The sequence below is a fragment of the Miniopterus schreibersii genome (genome assembly GCF_964146895.1).
Source record: "Miniopterus schreibersii genome assembly, chromosome: 21".
NCBI lineage: Eukaryota > Metazoa > Chordata > Mammalia > Chiroptera > Miniopteridae > Miniopterus > Miniopterus schreibersii.
Window position 1 is genome coordinate 1,870,364 of NC_138123.1, and position 26,641 is coordinate 1,897,004.

The window sequence follows — 26,641 nt, forward strand, 5'->3', positions numbered from 1 at the left end:
ATTAATCGATTTATTTCTGTCAGACAGAAAAGCACGGCTTCGGCCTGTCAAACTGTTCGAACCACACAAAGGGAAACGGAATGAAAACTGTCCTTGGTCCTCAGCACGACTCCTCAGCCCAGAAACCCACCCGCTGAGCCCAGGAAGGGGATATTGTAACGGGATTATTTTTACTGTTTTAACATCTTGTGTTTTGTGTGTGTGTGTTTTTAAATGTTTTTATTGATTTTTTTTTAAGAGCAAGAAAGGAAAAGGGAGAGAGAGAGAGAGAGAATCATCGATGAGGGAGAAACGTCACTGTCGGCTGCCTCCTGCTCGCCCCCCACCGGGCACGGAGCCCGCACCCCGGGCCTGTGTCCTGACCGGGAATCGAACAGGCGACCGCTTGGTTCCCGGGTCGATGCTCAACCACTGAGCCACACCAGCCAGGCTGCATCTCGAGTTTGTACTGTGTCCCCCAGTAAGTTCTAAGCCCAGGAGTTTTGTCTGACTGTCTGAACACCCGGTTCAGTACGCAGAGGGCGCACCTTCCCCCTCGGCTGCTTATCGATCTCCCGGCAAGGAGTCCACTCCCACAGGAGTGAAGTTACTGTCTTGGTACGAGCTGAGCGTGATACGGCTGCTTTAACATCTTTGGGGGGAGATTAAGTTGAAAATGAGGCCAACATATTGTTTTTATTTTCTTTGAAATAAAGTAGAAAAGAGCAGGAAACGTCAGGAGATGTTTGCCAGCTTTGAGGCAGTGAGAGCGGGGGGTGGGGGCTCTTCATTCACATCTGGGGAGCTTCACTGTCCCTTCCACACACGCGACTTCAAACGACTGCTCTGAGGTTGCTGCTCTGTGTCCCGGTTTACATGAGAATCCCACGGTGTCCCCTGTTTTTACATAATAGGTTTTGTCATCTTTCCCTTTTAACTGTATGTTATTTTCATTCATGTGGTTTTCAGATATTACACATGGATCTGAAAGTAGAGAAAAAGACGAAAACAATGAATAATCTTTTCTTTTTTTAAATATGTCTTTATTGATTTCAGAGAGAGAGAAGAAGGGGGAGAGAGAGAGAAACATCAATGATGAGACTCATTGATCGGCTCCTGGGGATCGAGCCCGCAACCCGGGCCTGTGCCCTGACCGGGAATCGAACCCGTGACCCCCTGGATCGTAGGTCGATGCTCAACCGCTGAGCCACGGCCGGCCGAATAATCTTTTCTTTTATGGGCTAATCAAACTTCAACCTAATGACTGGTTTAGGACAACACAAGAGGATGAAATAATCGAAATAGATGACAGACACTAACGTGGGCCAAGGACTCTCTTAGCACTTGTCTAGGAGGCCCCACAGCTCCTCCATCGGGCAGTTGCCCTGGTCACACGAGGAACCGAGGGAAAGGGAAGTCCGGCTACACCCGCCCAAGGTCACAGAGCTTATCAGGTGGGGGTGACGAGCGTGGACCCTGGCAGGTGGCTCCAGAGCCTCAGCTCTTTATCTTTGGGGTGTCTGGCACCCACACAGGTGGCTTCATATCAAGTGGGCCATGAGAACCTGCTCCACTGTGGCCACGGTTATTCTTTCTCCATTTCCCATTCGACTAGCTGGTGACCTCAGGTGCCCCCAATCTAGTCGCTCCACGACCAGGAGACCGCAGTGCGCACGTAAACATGACTCTCACGCTCCCAGGATCCAGAAGCATCTGAAGAACTTACCTATGCATCGCGGGGGTTTGGACCACTTCCCAGAACTACAGGTTACATATCTAGGGCCCTGCAGTTCGTAGTAGGCCTGGCACTGGTATTCGACTCTTGACGACGGGAGGTATTCTGCTAGCGGGAAGGAGGTGATGTCTCCATTGCTAACAGCTGGAGGAGGCCCGCACTTTTCCGCAGATTCTGAAAAACAGCACTTTAAGCGCTGAAGGAAAAGGCGTTGATTTATTGGCAACTGTCTGCGTAAAGCTCCATAGGAACTACCGTCCCTATTCTGCATTTTAAACCTTGTGTGTTAAAAATGCCTTAGAGGGTCCCAGCAAGGACTGCATACATGTAGACTTTTCAATTCTTGGAAAAAGGAAATACTGGAATGAAAATACTCACTGAAGCAGGTTGGCAAGCGGGACCAGCCACCCTCACCGCACACCATGGAGCCCGCGGTGCTCCCATCTCTGTTTTCGTATCCATCCAGGCACTGATAGTCCAGCGTGTCGTTGGGTCCAAACGGTTTCCCCATGATTACGGCCCTGGCGTTCTCAAATATTGGCATATTACAATGTTCTAGAGCAAAATCAAGTTGACAACTGTATTTCTATACATGTATAAAGGTGCTTAGTCTGAGAGAGAGAGAGAGAGGAGAGAGAGGGAGAGAGAGATGGACTGGTTGCCTCCCACATGCCCCCAGGGGTGGAACCTGCAACCCAGGTACATGCCCTTGACTGGAAATTGAACCCGCCACCTTCAGTGCTCAGGCCGACGCTCTGAGCACCAGCCACGCAGACCAGGGCCAAAGATGACTTTGTGTTTTCTTGTTTTTGTTTGTTTTTTAAAAATATATCTTTATTGATTTGAGAGAGAGGAAAGGAGAGAGAGGAAGAGAGAGAAACATCAATGATGAGTCATTGATCGAGCCCGCAACCCGGGCCTGTGCCCTGACCGGGAATCGAACCCCGATCGCCTGGATCCCAGGTGGACACTCAGCCGCTGAGCCCCGCCCGGCCGGGCTGCCTTTGTTTTAAGACGAAGAAGACGTGATACATTCAGCTCGAGAGCAGATACATGAACATTTCCACAGAAGTCAGTCTGGTCTCAGGAAATCAAAGGCTGGAGCTCAGAGCTGTTTACTTACTGGTCTTACTGGTAAGGACGCATCTTGGAGGAGGCGACCAGCCGTTCTCCGTGCAGGTCAGTGTGTCCTGCTGGTTTTCAAGACTGTAGCCAGGATGGCAGGTGACTTTTGTAGACTGGCCTTGAAAATATGTCTCTTCACCATCTGGAGAATATCCATGTTCCAATTTATTGAAAACACATTTTCCTAAGAATTATAAAATGATAATGAGAAAAAAAAAAAAAGCCCCACACAAATCTGGTCAAAATAATAAATGAAAAATCATCTTTACAATATTTAAATTAGAATGCCTGGACACCCAAAAATAACAAATAGCTGAAGAAAGACGGAAGTTGCTGGCAAATGGGTTTAAAAAAGAAAAATCGATATTAACATTTATCTATCTGTAGTTTTCACAATTAAGTATGAATAAATGGTATCAATATTGTTATAAAGTCTTTATTTTTCTCTCTCATGTTTTTAAATGAGGAACTGATCGTAAAAGAAAATACCTGTACTGGTCTTTCTGATCATAGATCTCTTTCCTCAGCCTTATTTTTCTCACACAGGCTGACCTGAATTCACGTTTTCCTCGGTCCGCTCTGAAATACTTCTACCTGCCCAGGCTGGGAGGTTTACTTACTGCGGCAGGGCACCTTCGGCGACCATCCGTTTGCTTTGCACACAATGTAATCCCAACTGCTCTCCGAAGGAGTCACGTAGTTGTCATCACAGATATACAAAAACTGTTTCCTTCCCATTACTTTGAAGTCGCGTCTATATCTGTCTTCCGTAAAAAGGCGCCCATGTTTTATTTCTGGAAATTGGCAGGGCTTATCTAGCAAATAAAGCAAACAAAACACAGTACAAACAATGTTTTACATGCACAAAAATCAAAGGAGAGATAGTTTCACTGGTGAATTATGCTCCATTCTTAACATACTAATACTCATTGATTCGGGATTCTAGGACACAAAAAGTTATACAATTCACATGAGGTAAGTAACACTTGTGACCATTTCACAGTGTATAAAACATCAAACCATTATGCTGTGCACCTGAAATTAATATAACTTTATGTGTCAATTTTACCTAAATCAATCAGTCAATAATGAAGCATCTTCCTACGCGCCCTGGGGTCTGTTTCCTGGTGGCGGCAGCAGCCCCTTTAAGGGAACCGCACGTTAACACTCACTTGGACTTGGCCTTGAATCAACTCCGAGGCCACTGGCCTACTGTTTGTATCAGTTCACTGTTCACTCACGGAAGGTCCAGCTTCAGTGTGGGCCCCTTTACAATGAGCTGATAGGTAAAGAAAAGCAGTGCGGTTGCAGAGACAGAAAACCCTTGGAAAGGGGCGAAGAATCAGGGGTAGAAATAAAATACCCTGTTGAACTGCGTGGCATTTGGTGGCACGTGACGACTTTAGAAAATCAACAGTGTCTCCACAGGACATTGTCTCCCTCCTCCGAGGAGCCCAGTCCCCTCCCCTGGGTGAGGCTGGACTGAGGGCCTCTGTTCTCAGGAGCAGGTGCGGCTGAGGGGCGGTGCGCGGCCAGGTCATAAATGGCCCGGAGGCCTCCTCAGGTCTCTCAGGTCACTGGCTCTGGGCGAGTCAAGGCCCTGCGGGGACACCCAGGTGGACTGACCCTGGGCCTCCTGCAGGAGCCCTGGGCGTGGGCCCTCTTGGAAGTGCATCCTGCAGCCCAGGGCAGCCCAGCCCCCGCCTGGCCAGCCTCCCAGGGCAGCGGGGCAGGGAGTGGCTTCAGGTGAGGCAGCTAAGCCGCTTCCAAATCCTGCCCCTGCCAACAATGGGACCGACCAGAGAGGCTGTTGTTTTAAGACAGTGTGTTTGGGGGAATTTGTTACACAGCGATCAGTGACTAGTATACTAGGTGTTAAATGGTGGTACTCTTGCCTGGTGTTTTTTTAAAAAAAAATATCTTTATTGATTTCAGAGAGAGCAAGGGAGAGGGAGAGAGAGACAGAAACACTCAGGAGAGAGAAACATCACCGATCGCCTGCCTCCTGCGCGCCCCCTGCTGGGGATCGAGTCCACAACCCGGGCAGGAGCCCTGACCAGGAGTCGAACCGCGACCTCTCGGTTCCTGGGTTGACCCTCAATCGCTCAGCCACTTTGGACGGCCAGCTATACCTCTCTCTGCCCTCAGCTTCCTTGGCTTGTGAAGTTGTGATAAGGGTTGTTCACAAATATTCTGAGTCCCGTCCTCCCAGGCGCCTGGTAGGGTTGTCCCTCCAGACCCAGGAGGGACTGGTCCCAGGACGGCTCCCAGACATCACATCACTGGACGCTCAAGCCCCTCCTGTGAGTGCACCAGGGACTGGGGTGCTGTTAACTGGACACTTAGGGAGCTTTGCTGTGTTGTTATCATTGTTACTGAAGGAAATTGACCCAACTAAACAACGTACAAACTCCAACATGCAACAAATTATGAAATTAATAATGCACAGGGATGCATAGTCTGCTCATAGCTGGGCTTACTGGAAGTTTAATTTATGGTAACTCAAAAATGGGAGGACTGAGGTATAAAATAAATGACAGACAGAAAATGACAGTGCAGTATTTGAAAATGTAATAATAACTAGTGCTTTTAAAAATGTTTAAATTTTCAACAATTGTCCATGGTTTCTAAACACCAATTAAAATGTATTGAGATTACACTGGAAATTAAGAATATATTTATTTTAATAATTTATCTTTATTGTTGAAAGTATTAAAGATCTCCCCCTTTTATCTCTATGTATACGAAAATATTTGTTTATTTTAAAAAAGAAATACATCTCTCACATATAGCCAATTTTGGTAAAATATTAAATTGATTATAATATTGATGACCTGTACTAACTTTATAACATTAAAATTAAAATGTTGTAAACATTTAAAAAACTTATGGCCTCATGACGTTTGACATAAGAATGTATAAAATCATTGTCATTTGTAAGATGATGAAAATATGCATTGCTCTGCAAATTTTCGTGTATAGAAGTCAGAGTCCCCCAGACGTTTTGGAGACATAATCTAGCTTTTCTGTGACATGTTTTCTAGCCACACTATCAGGAGCATCTTCACATGACTCCCCCCAATCCCTGTGGAGTGGCTCCCACACTGTGGAACTCAGAAGACAGAAAACAATCTACTTTAATACCCCCGGGTGGGTACGTGACAATTATTCCATCGATTGCTCCTTAGTGTCACCTTACAGCACAGATACTTTCCACTCGACAATTCTTTCAAAAGCACAGACAGCCCTGGCCGGGGTGCCTGCGGGGTTAGAGCTTCGGCCGGGCCCCGAAGGGCTGCCTGTTGGGTTCCAGGTTCGACCCCTGGCCCAGGCTGGGGCGCGTGGGGAAGGCGACCGGTCGATGTGTCTCCTACATCGGAGTTTCTCTCTGTCGCAATAGGAAAAATATCCTTGGGGTTAGGATTAACACCCGCAACAGCAAAAAGACAAACGAGCCCGGACAAGGTCACATTTAAGAAGGAAGCTAAACACTCAGGTCGTTTTCAACTTACCCCGTCCCTGAGCCCAGGGGGCCCACAGGGCGAGCAGGACGCTGACCAGCAGCAGCATGTTGGGGCGCCCGGTGCTGCACCAACAGGTGCTGGGCCGCGCTGCGCGAGGTTTCAGATCCGCTGCACGAGCAGTTGTGAAACGCGAATTTAAGGGAAACACCAGAAGCTAGTTTATCGAGGCGACTCAGTAAATATCAAAGTTCAGTGAGTTTTGCAAAAGCCCCTCCATTTTTCATTAATAATCTACTACTGTGACTGCCAAAAACGTATATGAAAAGCCCTAGATCAATTACTAAAAACACAGACACTTAATAACCAACAAATGGTATAAAATGAAATGCTGAAAGCACAGGCTCATGGAAAGAATGCAGGGGGTTCTCAGGAATGCTGACACACAGATGGCACAAATGAGCAGCGATTAGCAAATGGCATAAATAAGCCATCAATATTCATTACTGATGTTAAATTAAAACTAAACGCCAATTACAAAACATGACACCGTGCCCGGTGGCCTGGCTCAGCGGTTGAGCATCGACCCGGGATCCAGGAAGTCAGGGGTTCGATCCCGGTCAGGGCCAGGGCCCAGGTTGCGGCTCGATTCCCGGCTGGGGGTCCCCAGGGGGCAGCGGGTCAATGACTCTCATCACTGATGTTTCTCTCCCTCTCCCTCCTCTCTCTGAAATCAATAAAAATATATTTAAAAAGCAAAACAAAACAAAACGAAAGTGACACCATAAAAACAGAACGTTGAAAAATGCAAACCTTGTATTAAGCAATTGTGTAAAAAGTGAGTGGTTCTGGTAATATCAGATACAATGACGTTCAAAAGGGAAACACCAGAGGACATGAAAAGTGTCTTAATGATAAAACATTCAGCCCAGGTGATTTCCAATTCACTGAGGGAGGGAAAACAGCGTGAACAGCGTAGGGAGAGCGTAGAATGTGAATTTGTAATTGAAAAAAACTCTCAGAATTTCACGAAAAGAGAGTTACTGGAACTAATACACAAAAGCATTTTCTTTATATTGGGGGGAAAAAAATCTTAGAAAATGAAATGTTAAAAAGAACACTATCTTTTATAAACATTAAAAAAAAACCCTTAAAATATTAAGGGATAAATTTGACAAAATATTGGTAAGATCGCTACACTGCAAACTGCAAAACATTACTGAGAAAAAATTTAAAGACAAATAGATGATGAGGCCCATGATGTTTGCGGATCGGAAGACTTGCTATCAGTGAGATGTCAATTCTCAATTAATTTATGCTTTCAATATGGCCCAAGTAAAAGGACCCTATTTAACAACAACAAAATCACTGACAACATGATTCAAAAATTCCTTAAAACAACCGGAAGGTCTTTAATCCTAAATACCTAGATGGAAAATAAATAGTCTGTTTATCACGGTGTGAGGGTGTCGTGGGAAGGACACAGAGTTCATTCAGTTCGGGTCATAACTATAAGAACATACAATTCAAAAGTTTCTGCCTCAGAAAATGAGCATGAACTCCAAAAGCCAGTAACAACCTGGGGACTATTTCTAATTTATATCACAGAAGTGTGAGATGAAATGTGACGATCCTATTGTCTCTAAACGAAAACAACAATATGGAAAAGAGACTGGTGTCCATCAGAAAGTTCAGAGAAACCCCAAACAGATGGTACTTACAACACTAGCGCACGAAAGCACATTCGGTACAAAGTACACACGAAAACTCCACGGGGGGCCATGTATCATCTACCAAAGAGGGGGGCTGTTCAACAGGTTGACAACACACCCCTATGGGAAACCAGAAGCCCATGAGATTGCCTGATGGCCCGCTAGCCTCCCTTGGGGAGTCTGTCCTGACAGTGTCCACCTGGCCGTGGCAGAGTTCTCTACGCCTCTCAGGCCGCACGCTCCTGCCCTCGGGGTCTGTTTATGTTCCACTAGCATGTCTTGTGGTTCGGGGGGACATATGTTGAGGACAGAGAAGTGGGAAACACAGGAATTGAAGACCCGCGCGCCGGTTCCCTGCGGCGGAGGGAGCGCATCCCTGTACCTCCTCCCGGCCTTTGTCCTGTAAACTTCTGGGCACCGTTCAGGGCACATTGTGCGGATGTGCGGGTGTGACTGTCCCTGACCTTGTATTTTATCAGTTTTTATGTCCGTGTTACAACGGCTCTGCCCCACTGAGGTTCTAGCACCTCTCTATGATTTGTCTGAATTATTACACCTGCTAGATGGACATGCAGAGGGTCTCGCATCTCGTCACTTTTGGGGTGTATTAAGCTACTGGTAGAGAAGCAACACTAACTAATAACCTTTAACGTCTAATGGGCAGCATGGGTGTGACAGAGTTTGGTTTTTACGTGTTTGTGAAGTAATTTTATGTTGAAGGTGCAGACAAGCATGTCTTCCCATTTCCTCTGACATAAGAGTCTCAAAAGCCTCAGCGGTTGTGAGGAAGCTTCGAGAAGTGAGGGGAACGCGGGGTGGGAGCGGGCCGGGAACGCAGCTCAGTTCGGGCCACAGACATTTCATGAACAGAACACGCAGCCTTTGGGTTTGTCCCATTTTAATGAGATGCTTTTAGGAAGTGATTCATTGGTCTCTCGGATTCTAGTGACATCGTCCACATAATACTTAACACAAACTTTGAGTTATGAATAAAAATGAGTTAAATCTACTTGAAAAACTAAATTGTGAAGAATTTGGTTTAATAATAAAAAAATTCTGAATGAATGTGCCTACTTTGATTTTAAGACTGCCACGTAACTGTCATTTCATGCACAAGTGGGATATGCCACTTTCCCTTCTAGACAGAGTGCTCGGAATGCAGACTCTGGTGACACCTTTCTGTATCCGTATTTACATGTAAACTCAATATAGTCATCTGTTCTTGAATAAATTTTTTTTGCATCTATCCATTTAAGCCTTATGTGATGTTTTTCCATGGTTTCTTCTGATATTACACAAGCGTCTGAAGGAAAAAAAAAGGAACATAAAGCGTTAATTAGTATCCAAATATTTTCCACAGAATTTTAGATTTTCATGTAGAATCTTCTACACAGATCCAGGAGTTTATTCTCAAAATCTTTTCCAAACCAATGCACTGAAAACCCATCATGTACACGTAAGTCATTTAAGACGACCAATGGCAGTAAAATGAGGAACTATCTGTAACGCGTGATCATCACATGTCGACCCGAGTCCACTACGAAGAGCTTTCACTGAAGAATCGCTGAAGGGGGTGGGCGGAGGTGGGGAGGGTGCAGGGGAATAAATGGTGATGGGGAAAATGAAGTAAAATAAAGACAAATAGCTTTTGGTTGCTCACGAATTTCTCAAACTTCGTAACCTCGCGTATTACTATTTGGCTGTCAAGCATCTAAGAGAGTGGTTGATAGTCCGTGAAAGTTCTGTTCTAAACAGCAAAGCGTGACAGTCACTGCACGTATTTCCCGGGGCCCACAAGGACAGTAAAGGACTCACCTAAGCATTTCGGTGGCTCACTCCACTTTCCATCGCGACACTCTATTTTCCTGTTTCCCTGAAGTTCGTAGTAGGACTGACACTGATACTCCACTGAAGACCCCGGAGCATAGCGTGCCAATGGGTACGTGGTAATGTCTCCATTGTCAATAGTAGGAGGGGGCCCACATTTCCACCTGGACTCTAAAAAGAGATGTTATTGGATTTACTGAGTGATCGGCAGATCTTCAGGTGGCCGTGGGCTAGGTGGAAGGGACACTGGCCCCTTTCAGCCCCAATCACCCAATGAGGGGCGGCTGGGCCGCAGCACTAGAGCCAGGTGCCCACTCCAAGTATTTTGCACAGAGACGGGGGACGGGGACTGACACCCTACCTTTGCACTGAGGTGGGTCTGTCCAGGTCCCATTTAAACATGACACCTCTGCGTTGCCGAAGAGATCCAAAGAGTTCTTGCACGCGTAACGTACTGTGAAGCCAGACGAATACCGGGCCATGTTGTTTTGCACAAAGGCGTTTTCCACGGCGGGGGGGCTGCCGCAGGAAGTATCTGAGCAGAAGGAAACAACACGGGTCCCCAAGCCGCGCTCGTGAGAACGCACATCGGCCAACGGGATTCCCACCTGCTTCTGGGCGCTTAAAGCCAGCAGTTCACCTGTCATTAAGACTGGACATTCCCACAAATTTACACAGAAGAGCGACAAAGGAGATAAAGCAATATTTTTCTGGGTGAGTTAAGCTTCTTCCCCATCCTCTCTCGAAGGTTAATAGAGATTTTCAGGCCCATCAAAGTGATGACCTTGCTCTGCAAAACTTTTCAGTTTGATGTAGTCCCATTTGTTTATTTTTTCTTTTATTTCCCTTGCCTGAGCAGACACATCTGAGAAAATGCTGCTACGAGAAATGTCCGAGATTTTACTGCCTATGTTTTCTTCTAGGATTTTTATGGTTTTGAATCTTACATTAAGTCTTTAATCCATTTTGAGTTTACTCTTGTGTAGGGTGTAAGAAGGTGACCCAATTTCATTGTTTTGCTTGTATCTGTCCAATTTTCCCAACACCATTTATTAACCAATGTCACCCCAATAAATTCACTACAGATTTAAACAATTTCTTTTAAAGGCAAAGAAAAAAAGGGTGATGGTTTTTCTGGTCAATTTCCTTCACATTTAATAAAATAAACATAAATTATATAAATTCAAAATGAATTTATAAACCCTAGAAACTCATAATAAAGAGATTATTTGGCATCAGAATTTGGTTTGCAAACGTGCTTTTGAATTGTAGCTTCAGGTCCTTAGAAAAAGACGCACCGAGAAAAAATTAAGAATCAACGTGCTCGGAGGGATAACGAAGCAGGTGAAGGAAGAAGACCACTTAGAAGATCCAAACAGAAATTGAGGGAAACGGAATTTATAATTTTTATAAAAGTACTCTTCGGTCATTGGCGTGCTTACGGGCGCTGCAGTGAGCAACGTGCAGCTCCCGGGTGAGGTTCAGGTGGATATAAAGGAATCACAGGCTAAAGCTACTGTTCCCAGAAAAATGTGTGCGTAGGCTCTGCTGGGAATTCTTCAAGTTTCTGGGTCACAGCCCTGGAGTTTCTGATTCCGAGGTAGCTGAGCCTGTGGATTTCCATTTGCAGTCCTACCAATCCCCCAGGGACTCCGATGCGGCTGAGACCTCTGGGGCTCCAACGCCCACCTCTGAGGACACACTCACTCCTCTAGGTTAAGGCGTTAACCTTCCTCGGTCTGGCCTAAAGCAGAACCTATGTCTTTTTTTTATTGATGCAAGAAGCAATTTTGTATTATATTATTAAAGACACTTTAAAAACAAATTTTCACCCAGCTGGCATGGCTCAGCGGTTGAGCATCGACCTCTGACCCAGGAGATCGGGGTTCGGCTCCTGGTCAGGGCCCAGGCCCAGGCTGCGGGCTCGGTCCCCAGTCGGGGGTGTGCAGGAGGCAGCCCATCAATGACTCTCATCATTGATGTTTCTCTCTCTCTCACCTCTCCGCCTTCTCCCTTCTTCTCTCTGAAATCAGTAAAGACATATTGAAAAGTAATAATAAAAATAAAAATAAATTTTAAAATTTCATCAACATACCTTTGCATGCTAGAGATCCTATCCACCTGTTGTTCTTACATGTTACATAATTGAATCCATCCATTTGGTAATATTCTTGACATCTATAAGTCACTCGGTCTCCTGACCTATATAATGTCTTCCTCGCGCCCACAAAGATGGCATTATCAAAGCTGGGTGGCTGAGGACAAGTTGCTTCTGAAACGCACATACACAAAACAAAAAAACACCCATATACTTGTTCAGTAAAGCTTTAAAAACACATATTGGCCAATAATTATAATCTAGAATATTAGGTATATACCAAACCAATGCATCCTGTATAACATTTTTCTTGTAACTTGGAAATATGTTAGCAGTCGTGACTTAATTACACTGAACGATTCTACATTTATCCAAAGCGTACCGCGGGAACGGTGATATTGAAAGCCCGAGGAGTCGGGCAGACAGGTAACGCTTGAGACCAACTTCTTACATCCAAATTCTTATTTGTCCATACGGACCACCTACAGTATGTACATATTCCTATGTTTTGCTTCTGTCTAAATCTGTTTCCCATAATTACATCAAACATCTTAGAAAATTATGTACTTATAAGGAGATAACTGATAAACTAAAAGGTGAATTGAATAATGCTGAGATTGGTAGGCAGGGACCAGCTGTGATACAGGAAGAGCGATGGGATGTCCATTGGACACGTGGAAAGTGAACTCAGATGACGTCAAAATGAAATACTTCGGCCCCTGTTGCCAAAGTTTTCATATTACTGGGGCTATGAATTCTCTACCAGAATCCAGAACTTTCTAGAGGTACCTTCTAGAATGACTGCAGTTTTATATTTGTATCATTAATGCTCTGAATTATAGATATTTGTCAGCCTTAGAATGAAATTAAGTACACTATACTTGTGCATTCTGGTTCAGGGGACCATTTTCTTCCTTCACATTCTACAGATGCAGGTCCTTGAATTCCAAATCCGTTGAGACAGCTGTACGTATATTTTTGCCCATATTGATAACTGTTTAACACATTATACATATTAGCATTGGGAATCTTAGGTGGTGGTCCACAAGGAAGTCCTAAAAAAACACACACACAAAAAGAATGCATATTTCATTAACTGAAATGTAACTTATTTCATATACTGGCTGTCATATTTGGTACTTTTATTTGAAAGAAAATGACCAACAGGTGCCAATATCACATCACAGAAAAGGTACACAAATGCTTCTAAAACCACCATTGTGTTTTGTGTCCAGCTGTCAGCTTGAACCAAGAACTTGATACAAAAATGGGAACATATCTAAAAATGGGGCTGTCAATGGTTCTCTAACCAATCATGAGTAATAAAAAGAAACACATGAGAATTAATCACCTTAATAAAAGTAGCATATATTGTAAGAGATCAGAAGGGACATAGCAGGGCCCGGCCGGGTGTGGCTCAGCAGTTGAGCATCCACCTAGGATCCAGGAGATCTCGGTTTGATTCCCGAGCAGGGCACATGCCCAGGTTGCGGGCTCCTCGATCCCCAGCAGGGGGTGTGCAGGAGGCAGCCGATCAATGACTCTCTCATCACCGATGTTTCTCTCTCTCTCTCTCTCTCTTCCCCTTCCTCTCTCTGAAATCAATAAAATATATTTTTAAAAAAAGGGACATAAATTTGTAGGAAGAACATAAATTTTTAAAAAAACCTGCAAGCGGAGCCTTCACTAAAACCCAAATGAATATGTAGGAATATGACTATGCAGACCTAGATGAATAGCTGGGTTTGATTTTACTACACTTCCAGTTTTAGTAGGAAACCCCCCCCCCAAAATTAAAAGTGATTTCATTATGAACCAATAAAATGAACAAAAATGGGACTGGTTTGCTTACGCAAAAATTGTTTGGTAAAATGTGTTAATACATAAATGACACATAAATATATAAATGGTTTGGAATATTTGTACATCTAAAGAATTATGCCTTTGATGATGATTATTTTCATCAAAGGCATGATGATTATTGTACCAAAAATAAGCTTTTAGTTTGCCTGCTGTCTTACCTACACACTGAGGTGAAGTCCCCCATTTCCCCAGGTGGCATGTTATCCCATCTTCTTTAGACAGTCTGAAGCCGTCATTACAAGTATAATTTAACTTGGTGCCATGTGCGTAGAGCTGGGGTCCCGGGGTCTCTTCTCCGTCCTCCGCGGCGCCAGGGGACTCGACATGTCCATGCTCCACATGCGGCGGCTCGGGGCAGGGAGCCTTTTCTGTATAAAGAGCAGAGGGCAAGGGTCAGGCGCCAAGGTGGCCTTCCGATGGGACAGTGAAGCCTTCCGATGGGACAGTGAAGCCTTCTGATGGGACAGTGAAGTCTTCCGATGGGACAGTGAAGCCTTCTGATGGCTGGGATTTTACAGTAAGGATAATTTGAACAAATGAAATGATTTAATAACTAAAAAACACTTGAAACTTGCAAAGACACAGGGCTCCAGAAAGCCCATGCCACCGGCCATTTGCCCCAGGAGCCCCGTCACCCCTGTTCATCTTCTGGCCTAAAATGCGCATAAGCAGCCGTTGTCTCTGGCACTCCCACAGCCACCCGCCGTTTCCGTTTGTGCTCATTTCTCAGGAGGAGCTGAACGGTGCAGACTGATCTCCGCCCCTGGACTGCAATGCGCTGCTCCCCACAAGGCGACAGGGACGCGGGAGGGCCCCACCGAAAGGCAGCTGAAGCTGGGCCCGCTACTGACCCACGCAGCGCGGGATCGACTCCCAGCTCCCGTTCCTGCACACGATTTCCTCTCCTTCCTGAATTAGAAAGTTTTCTTGACACAGGATAGATATTTTTTCTCCTTCTTGATAATTCACTGTTGTTGTCATATTTTGAGATTTGGGAATCTGAGGTGGGGGTGGGCACCTTGGCGCTTCTAGAAATACAAGAATTAGATTTCTTGGTGAAAAATCGCAAGTTAGAAATATTAGAAGAATAATTCAGGAAATGGTCAGTAATAGGCATCCCAAAAGATCAAGTTATAATGCTATGTCCGCGTTTAAACCTTACACTGTTCCGTCTTATCCGTCACTAACACACCGCCCTGGGTGTATATTCTCACGGCCTACACAGATCCTTACTTTTTCTTCCTTCCACCATCAGTCTTGGAAGGTTTATGTAAAATGCTTTCTGTATATTCTAAGCCTGAGGAAACTGGTACAAATATTGAGGACAGTGGGTCAAGGTGCCCTACAGTTAAAGAGGCGCCGCAAGACATGAAAAGCGGAAACGGGAACGAACCCTGTGTTATTAGAATTTGGTGGTGGCAGTAACTCAGTGTTTTCAAGACAGATGTAAGTGAACAGACAGCCTGGCCGGCGTGGCTCAGCGGTTGAGCATCGACCTAGGATCCAGGAGATCGAGGTTCGATTCCCAGTCAGGGCACAGGCCCGGGTTGCGGGCTCGATCCCCAGTAGGGGGTGCGCAGGAGGCATTGATGTTTCTGTATCTCCCTCCCTCTCCCTTCCTCTCTCTGAAATCAATAAAGACATTTATATATACACACACACGCGCGCAAAGACAGATGAGTAGATGGGTAGATGCCCACAGAGACAGATGGATGCCTACAAAGACAGATACGTAGGTAGACACATGCATCCACAGACGCTTAGATAAGCACATGAGTTATAGGCAAAGGCACATTTGTAACACGAGAAATTGGCAGCAATTGTATTCCAACAGTAATGGGCACGCCCACTGTCCTATGCTAATTTAAAGCCACCATATTTCTGGGTGGTTTGTTATATAGCTGACGAATGCACGATACACTTAATATTCAGAAACAGTGTTTCGGTTATTTTCTAAATTACCTTCCCGCTGCAAAACTATACATAATAAATAGCTAATGAAAAAATTTTAAGACACAGAGACTCCCTTTACAAGGTAGGAAGAAAAATAATACGTTTTGAAAATGTTGTAAACAAGAGCTCACCTCTGCAGGACACTTCAGGCTCCCATCTCCCATTTACGCAGGTTGAGTGTTTCTGCCCTGACTTCCCTCCACATGAGTAGGTCATTTGCCGATTATGCTCAGAGTCAACCCATTCCAACTGGATTCTCTCAGATGTGGTCGGCGTTGGTAATTTACACTTCGCAAGTTCACCTGTTGCTATAAAATGGAAATATTCCACTGAAAACACTAATTAGGAGTATCCAAACAACTAACATAAATATAACTCTACAGTCCAGAGTATAATGAAATTAGAATTCAGGTCTATAAATTCCACCAGCAAAGTCATTCCTGAGCATGTCCATGAGGCGAGCTCTTATGTACGAGCATAGTCCTATGTCCAGTGTTGAAACTGCAGAAACAACCACCATCCTAAAGACCTTCTGCACTCCGGGGACTGCAAGAACACTGGAGGTTCACTTTTTGTCTGATCTACATAGTAGAGTCATCTCATGACTAAATGTGGTCCCACTTGAGAAATATGCAAATTTTCATATCCATTTTTACTTGATCTCAAACATCTCTACATTATATTAATCAACAATCTTAAAACGTTAAGTGGAAAAAAAAACTATCTGTGGATGTAGAAGATAGGAAATTGCTAGTTTAATTACATTTTTAAATAAATTTAATGTAAAATAACAATAAAAGTTGATCTACGGTGCAATGTACAGAATGTGAATATTTAAGCATATCTTTGGCATGATCACCAAAATCCAGAATAAGGAACTGGGTCTTTAAGTCATAACCTATTTTGTATATATTCTTAGAATCTCTGAGAAGCTGTTTTATACATCAGATCATCCTACTATCCAATGATATTATAATGCCATAATAATAAATTTTTGCTGGCTTCGCTACGAGTCATATAGAGACTACTGAAGTTATTTATACAGCCACATATTTCAAAAATGCAATGCAGCTGACAATCCTTTTTGATTTTGATAAGATATCAGTGTAGGTCTTAGGTAGTATTTGTTAATAATTTGCTAATGATGAGAGTCAAGTGAGGTTGAACAAAACAAAACAAAGTCAAGTAAGTGGCCAAAGTAATGATTTTGCAATGCAACCTTGAAAATAAAACTAAAACAGAGGGGACTAATTTAAAACAGACAAGAGGCTTGAGAATTCATCTTATTTTTTAGGACTGGTCCAGAGTGTTGAGGGAGACAAAATGAATCTTTTTCCAGAGATGACTGAAGGAAGCTTTGTAGTCAAAAGGATGTGTGATGGTTGCTGTCATATGCCCTATGATGACTGGTTTCTGAAAGAATTTTTGTTTATTGGGAGAAAATAAACATCTTCAGAAGAGTGGAAAGTTGGATTATAGGGAGGTACAGAATAATCACTGGGGTGGAACATTTTAATCATATGTCTATACGTAAAATTGAGCTTCACACGTGTCAAGCAAACAAAGTTAAGATCAGGGACAGATACATACAATGTTATTGCTGGTTTCTATTTTTCCTCTGTACACACCACTGAACTATAAACAATGAATGTTAGGATTTGTTATAATCTACAACCTGACATTTTCAGGAATATCTCTGAACTTCAAAAATGTGGTTGCAAGTCGAGTTTTACAATAAAACGATTACATGTTATTAAACGTCAACTATAGAAGTGTGTTCTCACCAATGCACTGAGGTGGCTGGGTCCAGTTACCTCTGATACACGTAATGGATCTGTGACCGACCATCGTAAATGCTTCTCCACAACTGAACTCTACTGACATCCCATGGTGATAGGGGGGAGTCGCATGGGACACGTTGCCGTGATCAAGAGCAGGTATATCTCCACATGTACTGTTCTCCTCTGTGAAAGTTCCACAGACATATGTTCATCTTTAAAATGTAATTTATACGCGTATATGAGTCGAAACACAAAGTGCTGAGTGAAGTCGAGAGAGACTGATATTTTGTGCACATTACCAATACACACGGGCGGGGGTGTCCATTCTCCGTCCACACACTGGACCTTCCTAGAGCCCTTCATCAGGAACCTCGGGTTGCAGACATATTCCACCACCTCACCGTGCTCATAGTGTCCCTTCGGTGTCTCTGCGGTTTCCCCATCGGGGAGGGGGGGAGGTGGACCGCACGCCTGTACCACAGCTACGGGAGAAATACTGCATAGTTCAAGGTCACATCGTCTACAACTTAAAATTGTATTAATTTACAACTTAAAGCCCAGGAAAGTGAAGATTTTGCTTTCTTAAATTTATCATTCATGACCCGCTTTATTAGCACGTTCTTTGAGAAAGGAAAAAGAATGGTCTTTGCCCCACATTCACGTCTCCCGGTTCTGTTACTTACACCGAAATAGCATATTGGAAGTATATTTAAGCCCAGGAAACATGTTCAACATTCTAGATGACCTAAAAACATATGCAAACCAATGAGAAAATATAATTGTGTAACTTACAGTGATAGTCACATTCCAGGGAAACATTTCATCAAAACTCTTTTTAAAAAGACCGTCACTGGAGGCGAGCGGTTAGTCAACGAATTTTCACTCTCAGTTACCCACGGGCCTGAATTAACTCCATGACCCTTGAATATTGTTTAGACACAATCAGGGCAACTTGAGGTGAGGCCCATGCTGACAGAAACGTCCAACATTAGTGGTGAAATGTGGTGAAAAAAATACGACTAAAGAGGTCGCTGCAGTGTCAGACACACTATGTCTATCTATGGATACTTCCAATATATAGTTCAAAAAACAACTGAAGATTGATTTCTTAAATAAGGAAATCTGAGGTATCTACTACCCAACACGTGTTCCTCCAAAGTTTATCTCTGGCTTAATGCACTGAGTTATAAGACACACTGGAAGCCAATAGAAAATTCAGAGAGAAAAGCAAAATTAACATCCAAAGTTCTAATTCTCATTTGAGCGGCTGCCAGAGAAATATTCACCTTTACATGTTGGGAGGTTAGGGGACCACCCAAAGTGGTAGCACTGAACCGAATCTGGTCCAAGAAGTTTAAGTCTCCATCTGCAGGAAAATTTCAGCACGTCTCCAACGACATATTTGTCTTTCTGGGGCTGAGCAAGTAAGTTTACTTCTATATCGGGAACGATGCATTCTTTCTCTATAAAAAGTTAAATATTTAATGAGAACATATGTCTAGTCAGTAAACTGTGTATGTCATGCAAAAATAAGTTGCTGGGTGTTGCATAAACAGAGAGGCATCAAATAAAAATCTCCCTGGAAATGCATTATCTGTCATGTTTAATACATTCTTCAAGTCCATATGGGATTCTCAGGACAGCAATAGATGTGTCCTGTAAAAGCTACTTCCTTACAGTGGATCTGATTTTATCACCAACACTTATAAAATCAAATGTTACATTTTGGGTATTATCAAAACATTACTATGCTCTCACATAAAAAACCAAAACATTAGTGCTCCAATTTTAAACTACATGCTTGAATAAAAATTGGCATTTTTGTTTAAATACCAGTGGGGAACCAGGACACTCAGAGAGGCATTTCTAATATATTTCAGTAGAGGAACGTTAAAAGTCACTTAATTGATAAATTAAATCAATTCCTACCAATGCGTTCCCAAGCTCATAAGTTATAAAATTTTCGATAGGAAGCCGTGTTGGCCACCTTGGTTTCTACTGCTCTCTCTTATCACTTCCTCATATTTTCCTTCATGTTTTCCTGTCATACTCCTGATTTTGCATGTTTTTTGGTGTGTGTCTGTGTGTGTGTGTTTAAAGAAGGCCCCTTGAAGGTGTAAAACTTCTGCCTTCATACAACCTGGATCTGCCTCTAATCCCAGAAAACGCATTTATGATCACCTTAAAGCCCCGCCCTTTTACAGAGAGTAAAATCCAAACTCTTTAGGATCCATCTCTTGCCTACACTTCCAGTGTCATCTTGTATCATCTCCCTTTGTCAATCCAGACTCCAGGCTTTATGGTCCTTGAATATTTCTAAACAGGTCAGTTCTTGCTCTCGCTGTTGCGCCGTCCTTAATGGTTCTCAGCCCTTCTGGGCATTGGTGCCGTCCTATGTGAGACAGAGCCCTCCATCCCTCCTATGTTAGAAGCCCTCAGGTTCTTTTGTTTCTTTGCGCGCAGGGTATATAAAAATGTCTTAGACACAGTTGTTCATTTGGTTCACTGGCTTTGTCATTTTTCCCCCATAATGCAAGGAAAGCTCTCAAAAGGCAGACGCCTCGTACTTTTCACCACTTTCTCTCAGCCGACGTGGAGCCGACTAGGTGCGTGTGCACAGCCTGAGTGGAGCGCGATCACCCGGGCCTTAGACACGGAGCGTCTACTTCTCCTGGTCATAAAGTCCCCGTGTGTCGTCTCCCCCTCTCTGAAACCTGTTGTAAACCTTTTCTACTCAGCCTTGTGGTCCTGCCTCCCTTCTCCCGTGTACGCTCCCTGTCACACGACCCTGTCTCCTAGGTCAAGGGGAGCAGAAACGTCCAACTCCAGCTTCCTCACAGCGGGAGAGTCGCACATCCCTGCTCCTTCCATCCGCCTGTTAAAAAGCTGGGAGGAGCCCGGCAGGTGTGGCTCAGAGGTTGAGCCTCGACCTGGGATCCAGGAGATGGGGTTCGATTCCCGGTCAGGGCACAGGCCCGGGTTGGGGCTTGACCCCCAGCAGGGGGCGAGCAGGAGGGAGCCGATCCATGACTCTCATCATTGGTGTTTCTCTCCCTCCCTCTCCCGTCCTCTCTCTGAAGTCAGTATGTACACGTATGTTGGAAGGGGCTCTGCTGCCACGAAAGCCTCGGGCTTCCACAGGAGCTCTGGCTGCCTGTCCCTGCCACCCTGCCGGGGACTCCCAACCTCAGGCACGCAGCCCCTGCCTGCTTCCCTCTGGACTACACACTCCTCGGCATTCGGTGGGCTCTGCCGTCAACCAACTTTTCCCCAAAACTACTTCCTTCCGCACATCGTTTCACTGAGCACTGTCCTGGGCGCCGGTCCCCAGGCAGCCAGCTTCTTGGAGGAGTTATCCCCGCGGCCGTGCACATTTCTGACTAATCGTCTCTCTTCAGCAGGTACTAGTAGGTTCTGTTCCATCCGTCCCACCCAAAACCTTTTCTGGTCTATTTACTGTTGGCTTCTAAGTAGCCAAATCCGCCACCATCTGGGCTCTACAGTTTATAACCCAGTTTTGACCGTCCGCGGGCAGCTCGACCATCATGTGCCCAAGTCAAAAGCTGAGCTGTCCCTCTCAGTGCTCCTTCTACCGCACCCACCCACTTACAAAAAGCCGAATCCATTTGCCTGCCTTCTTATGAAAAATGTAAAGATGCGAGCCCCTTGGTCATTACTGTCTGACACCCAGCATGCAGGAACGTTCCCTGTGTTTTCTCTCACCAGAACGTGTCCCAAATCTGTCCTCTGCGCCTCACCTTCTCAGCCGTCCATCTATCCCCATTCCCACCTAAAAGTCTCCATCATCTTCAGCAGAATCCCCGATTATTTCCCAAATACTGTTTTGTTTTCCAAGCTTTGCACATACTGTCCCCTTGAGCTGGAATATTCTGCATCCGCCCAGCTGCCCACAGACTGCAGTTCTGTTTCTAACCCTGAAAGACAGACAGCTGACCGGCAGACATAAAGGAGAGTCACGCAACAGTCCTCAGAGATATTCGAAATCAGAGACTAGAGAGATCCTCTCGGGACCTGCAGGGACGCACCCCGGAGCTGGGAGGCGCCAGGCACAAACTGGGGAGGAAACTGCTCGGGAAGTTGTAAAAAAATACAGTTTGGGTCATGAGTGACCACAATATGATATAATATTTACAGAATATAAAAGCTTGCATGTAGAATCATAAAACCCGTATACGTTACGAACAGATTTTGTCTATTTGGATAATCCTGAAGATCAGTACTTACCATGACAGGTGGGCGTATCAGACCAACCATGTTCACCACACACTATGACCCCTGTGGTGTGTCCATCTCCGTTTTCATATCCGTCCTGGCATTCATAGGCCAACCTGTCTTTGACCTTAAACCACGTGCCATCACTCTTGGCTCTGGCATTCTCAAATACTGGCATATCACAAGATTCTAATGCATAATAGAATTGAAGATTTCATTTCTAATATTATTTAACGGACAATCCAATTGCATAAGTTCCATCCCAAGAACAGAAAAAGCTTTATCACTTAGCATGTGCTAATAAATTATGTATCACATAAAAATAATCTAAGCGTACCAGTGGTAAATCATTGTCCTAAAATCGTTACTCATAATACAAACATGTATTTCTACACAGCAGTTTCACCATTGCCTAAATCACCCAAAAAGTTCATTTTAGGAGCATTTTTCTCAATTCATTTAAAGTTAGACATTTATTCCATGCTAGCAGTAAAACAGGCCATAGCAGATGCATTATACTTTTTTTTTTTTTTTAACAAAGCAGAATAGCATTTCGTGAATGCAGATGCCAAACTTGTTAGCAGTTGTGAAATACATGCTTGAGAAAATGAACTGGTTCAACACAAAATTAATTTTCAACAGTGAGTAAATTTTTAACACTATAAAATTCTACTTTAAAGCATACTAAGTTTTAAAGCTCACATGTTAATTTAGCTTTTACAGATACTTCTTAATATATATTCTTCTTTGTATATTCCTTTATGCTTATCAAGATTGAATGTAAAGACAGTTCTATATTTATAATTAGTATAGGAAAACAAAATGTTAAAAATGGTCTCAGTTTTCACTAACTCTTTTCTGGAGTGATGTTAATAAAGGTTTAAATAGTTTACCTCAAATTTTATAACATATTATGCAGTCCGCTAGCTTAAAGGTTTAAAAAAAAGAAAGCAAAACTATAATAATAACAAGAATAATACAGACATTTTTTCTTTCCTATTAAGAGTGTTGTAATGAATAACCGATCTCAATTTAATATAAAATGAGTCTGATATGGATTCAACCTCTATCATTTCTTCTTTCGGTACTTCCCATAGGAAGTGATTCAATTGGAAAAAAAATAAAAATAATAGGAATGGGCATTTTACATGTCCCCTTCACCTAAAGTGAATGGAAAATATCACTGTGTGTCTTGGGATGAGTAAGAAAAAATGAGGAAGCTGTTCTTAGGAAATGTTCATAAACATGGAGGCAGTAAAGCAGAGGAATCTGTCAACAGGATAGAATCCAGTTCCGTCTGGAAGCATTTCGCAGGCTCCACTAACTGTTCCGTGGGTTTTCTAGGGGGAATGGTCTTTCAGAAGACGACCTGCCCTTCAGTATCTAGCATATAAACACACAGGTGAAGTTATCCCAACGTTATGTACTGTGCACCGATACTTTTACTTAACAACTAACTTTCATGTCTAGGAACAAAGACTCTGACATAAAAGTCTGAGCCCCTAAATAGAAGCAGGTACAACAGGCAAAGGTCCCAGCTGAAAATGGGTGAGTTTCCATGAGAATACACAGAAGCCTCCCTGACCTGTTTGCAAATCACAGGATGTCTTACGGTGCAAAAACCTTGAACTGAAAGGTGGGCTTCTATCTACCCGGCTAGTGGTTAATTTTGAAGGTAAAAAAAAAAATTTACCTCTACCTTCTCAAAAACTTTTTATTTAGCTTTTCAAATATTACCACCTCAGCTTCCACCACCCCAAGAAAGAGAATTCAGTTAAAGTAAACTTGTTCAACGGTCATTAAATACTGCACAGGATCCTCATGAATGACTTACTGACGCATTTGGGTTGAGCTGACCATCCACTTTGCAGACACGTAATATATCCCGATGTCTGACCATCCTCTGTTACGTAACCTTGTCTGCAGTTGTATTTTATTTCCTTGTGTAAGGTGTATGTAGATTCAGACTCAGAAATAAATCCATTCTCAATATTTGCCTCTGATTTTAAACATATGTCTGAAGGGAAGAGAGCAGGAGCAGAATGTAAGCGTACGGTCAGTAAACATTCTCACAAGGACTCAGACAATATTACAGCCTAAAAAATAAGGAGTCATTTTTAAATGAAAACCTGCAAAAATCCTAATCACCCAAGGTATGGTGTCAGAGAAAATAAGCTATGAGTTTTTGAAAATATATTAAAGCAAGGCATTAAAAAAATTTGTTTTGGAGCTAAGCAAGATTTAAAATACTCAGATGCCTTGTAAGAAATTGTTATAAATCTGCTTGTCTGATGCAGGGGTGGGGAACATGGAGCCCCTGCACTGTATGTATGTCATTTGGTCTGGCCCTGCCAAGGCAACCACAGGGAGAACTCGAAAGTCAGTAAGTCGAGGAGCTTTTCTCATAGCTACTTTTTAAGTTGATAATTTTGTAAGGCCTGAGAGTGATGTTATAAATATCCAAGTGGCCCTAGGTGGAAAAGAGGTTCCCCACCCCGCTCTAATGAATCTGGAACCCTACAGCATGCCAGAGCTCTCCTAGCAAAGGGTCCTTTCCTAAGACTGACTTGCTTTAAATACTGCTGAGAGGTAGAGCTTACGTGCTGTCCCCCTATGGGAAACAGTGGTCACTCTGTGAGGGGATGGCTGTGTTTAGCAGCTCCATCTGGTGGCCACTTCACAACGTATGCATATGTCGAGACAGAAAACACGTTACGCATATGCAATTCCCATTTTTCAATTACACCCATTAACGCTGATAAAAGAAAAACAAATTGGAAGAGATGAAAGTATGAGCAGAGAGCAAATAGAAAACAGACCCAAGAGAAAATGTAGTTAAATAAAAGGTGCTTCGTTGGAAAAAAGAGTAAAATCGATAAACACAAGGAAAGACTAATGAAGACACTTCTAGCCACACACACACAACAGGGAAACCACTGAGGACCAGATTTGGTTTTGCCCGGCTGGTGTGGCTCAGTGGTTGAGCATCGACCTATGAACCAGGAGGTCACGGTTCGATTCCTGGTCAGGGCTCAGGCCCCGGCTGCCCGCTCGATGCCCAGCTGGGGTCGCTCGGGAGGCAGCCGACCCACATCTATGACAATCACCTGTGAGGCAGCATGGACACAGCCAGTGCCTGCCTGTGACCCCTGGTAGACAGACGCAAGTGAGGTGAGGCCTGGTCTCAAAGTGGCTCCACGGGCAGGTGGGAACTTTCCAGATTACAACACAGGGAGAGAAAGCCCAAGCAGGGCATGTCGGCCACACTCAACAGAAGAAACGAAACCCGCTGTTCTCGAAGAGGTGCCGCCATCAAATGTTGAGGCCAGATCAGCAGAGTGGAAAGAACTGTGGAATGAAAGAGCGAGCGCCACAAATCTGCGCAGCGCTCCCTCGGTTCTTTGGAGGAATATATGACACTACAGCGCCGGGCGAGACCCCGTGAGAATGGCAAGAGTAAGTAGCAGAGGAAAGAGCTACTAGGAAACAATAAATTCCAAGATTTCCAGGACACACACAACTCTGGAAAACATTCACGTGATTTTTTTTTTTTATGTCTTTATTGATTTCAGAGAGAGGAAGGGAGAGGGACAGAGAGAGAGAAACATCAATGATGAGAGAGTCATTGATCGGCTGCCTCCTGCACGCCCCCGACTGGGGATCGAGCCCCCAACCCGGGCATGTGCCCCGACGGGGAATCGAACGGTGATCTCCTGGATCCTAGGTTGAGGCTCAACCGCTGAGCCACGCTGGCCGGGCAAAACACTCCTATTTGATCAGTCAAACTGGAAAGACATCTTTAAACACATATCATTTAGTAGAGAGACCAGAAGAGGCCGTATTCATCCGTATTCTGAAAAAATTAGTCTGAGAGTAAAAGGCTCTCCAAACCAGGCTTATTAGTTTAAAAACAAGCCTTGACTGGATCGCGTTGACTGGAGCCACCTTAGCCTTCCAAAACCAAATACACAACCAGTAAGACTCGACCTCTGCAAGCCCAAACGCCCAAGAGGGACACTTCAGGGAAGGAGGAGCTCAGGAAGGTGGAACTGTTGCTCTCAGCGTCTTCAATGCATCCAATCTTGGATCTTTTTGCTCCAATGGTGACTGAAACTTCTCTGCTGGGTTCTGGACCCCGCAAAGATGCTCTCATCCACGGGTGACTGTCAGAATCAGTGTTCTTTGTGGGGAAGTCAATAGAAACTCCTAACCTGTCATCTTGATTATGAAACGCTATTATTACAGGTTTGCTCTTTATGGTCTTTTGGTAGTTTTCTTTATTTTGCTATTAATATATCAAGAAATTGGCGTTTCCACTCATACACACTTGAAAAAATAAAACCAAATAAGTCCATTGGCAAAACAAGAAGCTGGTTGAAACATTCTGCCACAGTTAGTACAGGTGAGGCCTAGACAACCAGACAGACTGGATCTTAGGCCAGTTTCTTACCGACACGGATGCATTTGGGAGGAGGGACCCATCCATCCTCTGTACAGGTCATTGTGGTCTGCTGATTTTCAAGACTGTAGCCCTGATAGCAGTTAACTTTTAGGGACTGACCCTGTAAATATATTCCTTCAGAAACTGGAGAGTGTCCATTTTCCAAATGATTGAAAACACATTTTCCTAAGATAATGAAAAAACATACACATTAATTTGGTCAAGATAATAAATTAAAACTTATCTTTACAATATTTAAATCAGAATGCATAAGTACCCCAAATAACACATAGCTTAAGAAAAACTGAACTTTGCTAGAAAATAAAACATAATATGAAATGTTCTTTATCTGTAGTTTCCACAACTTACTATGTATAAATGATATAACTATTTTCATAGTCTTTATTTTTATCTCCCGTGTTTTTAATGACAA

At 43.8% G+C, this 26,641-nt stretch overlaps 2 protein-coding genes across 7 annotated transcripts in view; both read right to left on the reverse strand.

Moving 5' to 3' along the window:
- Positions 1–656: 656 nt before the first annotated feature.
- LOC308550205 (complement factor H-related protein 3-like) lies at positions 657–6,504 on the reverse strand. The gene is made up of 6 exons (XM_081123743.1): positions 6,352–6,504; positions 3,460–3,654; positions 2,838–3,023; positions 2,093–2,269; positions 1,706–1,888; positions 657–963 (listed from the first exon to the last, which is right to left on the reverse strand). The coding sequence occupies exons 1-6, from the start codon at positions 6,407–6,409 to the stop codon at positions 767–769; spliced, it is 996 nt and encodes a 331-aa protein (XP_080979869.1). The 5' UTR covers positions 6,410–6,504; the 3' UTR covers positions 657–766.
- Positions 6,505–8,896: 2,392 nt separating this feature from the next.
- CFH (complement factor H) overlaps positions 8,897–26,641 on the reverse strand; it is a 62,073-nt gene continuing 44,328 nt past the window's right edge. For 4 of the 6 annotated variants that reach the window (XM_081123740.1, XM_081123736.1, XM_081123738.1 and 1 more), the window contains 14 exons: positions 26,218–26,394; positions 23,602–23,784; positions 21,780–21,956; positions 18,821–18,997; positions 17,834–18,016; positions 17,538–17,717; positions 15,885–16,061; positions 14,652–14,828; positions 13,959–14,168; positions 12,819–12,992; positions 11,935–12,111; positions 10,201–10,374; positions 9,828–10,010; positions 8,897–9,315 (listed from right to left, as the gene is read on the reverse strand). In XM_081123740.1, coding sequence (XP_080979866.1) covers positions 9,119–9,315; positions 9,828–10,010; positions 10,201–10,374; positions 11,935–12,111; positions 12,819–12,992; positions 13,959–14,168; positions 14,652–14,828; positions 15,885–16,061; positions 17,538–17,717; positions 17,834–18,016; positions 18,821–18,997; positions 21,780–21,956; positions 23,602–23,784; positions 26,218–26,394 — 2,546 coding nt within the window. In that variant the 3' untranslated portion in view covers positions 8,897–9,118. The remainder of the gene's footprint in view (positions 9,316–9,827; positions 10,011–10,200; positions 10,375–11,934; positions 12,112–12,818; positions 12,993–13,958; positions 14,169–14,651; positions 14,829–15,884; positions 16,062–17,537; positions 17,718–17,833; positions 18,017–18,820; positions 18,998–21,779; positions 21,957–23,601; positions 23,785–26,217; positions 26,395–26,641) is intronic. The other 2 variants (XM_081123737.1, XM_081123739.1) reach the window with 2 other exon arrangements.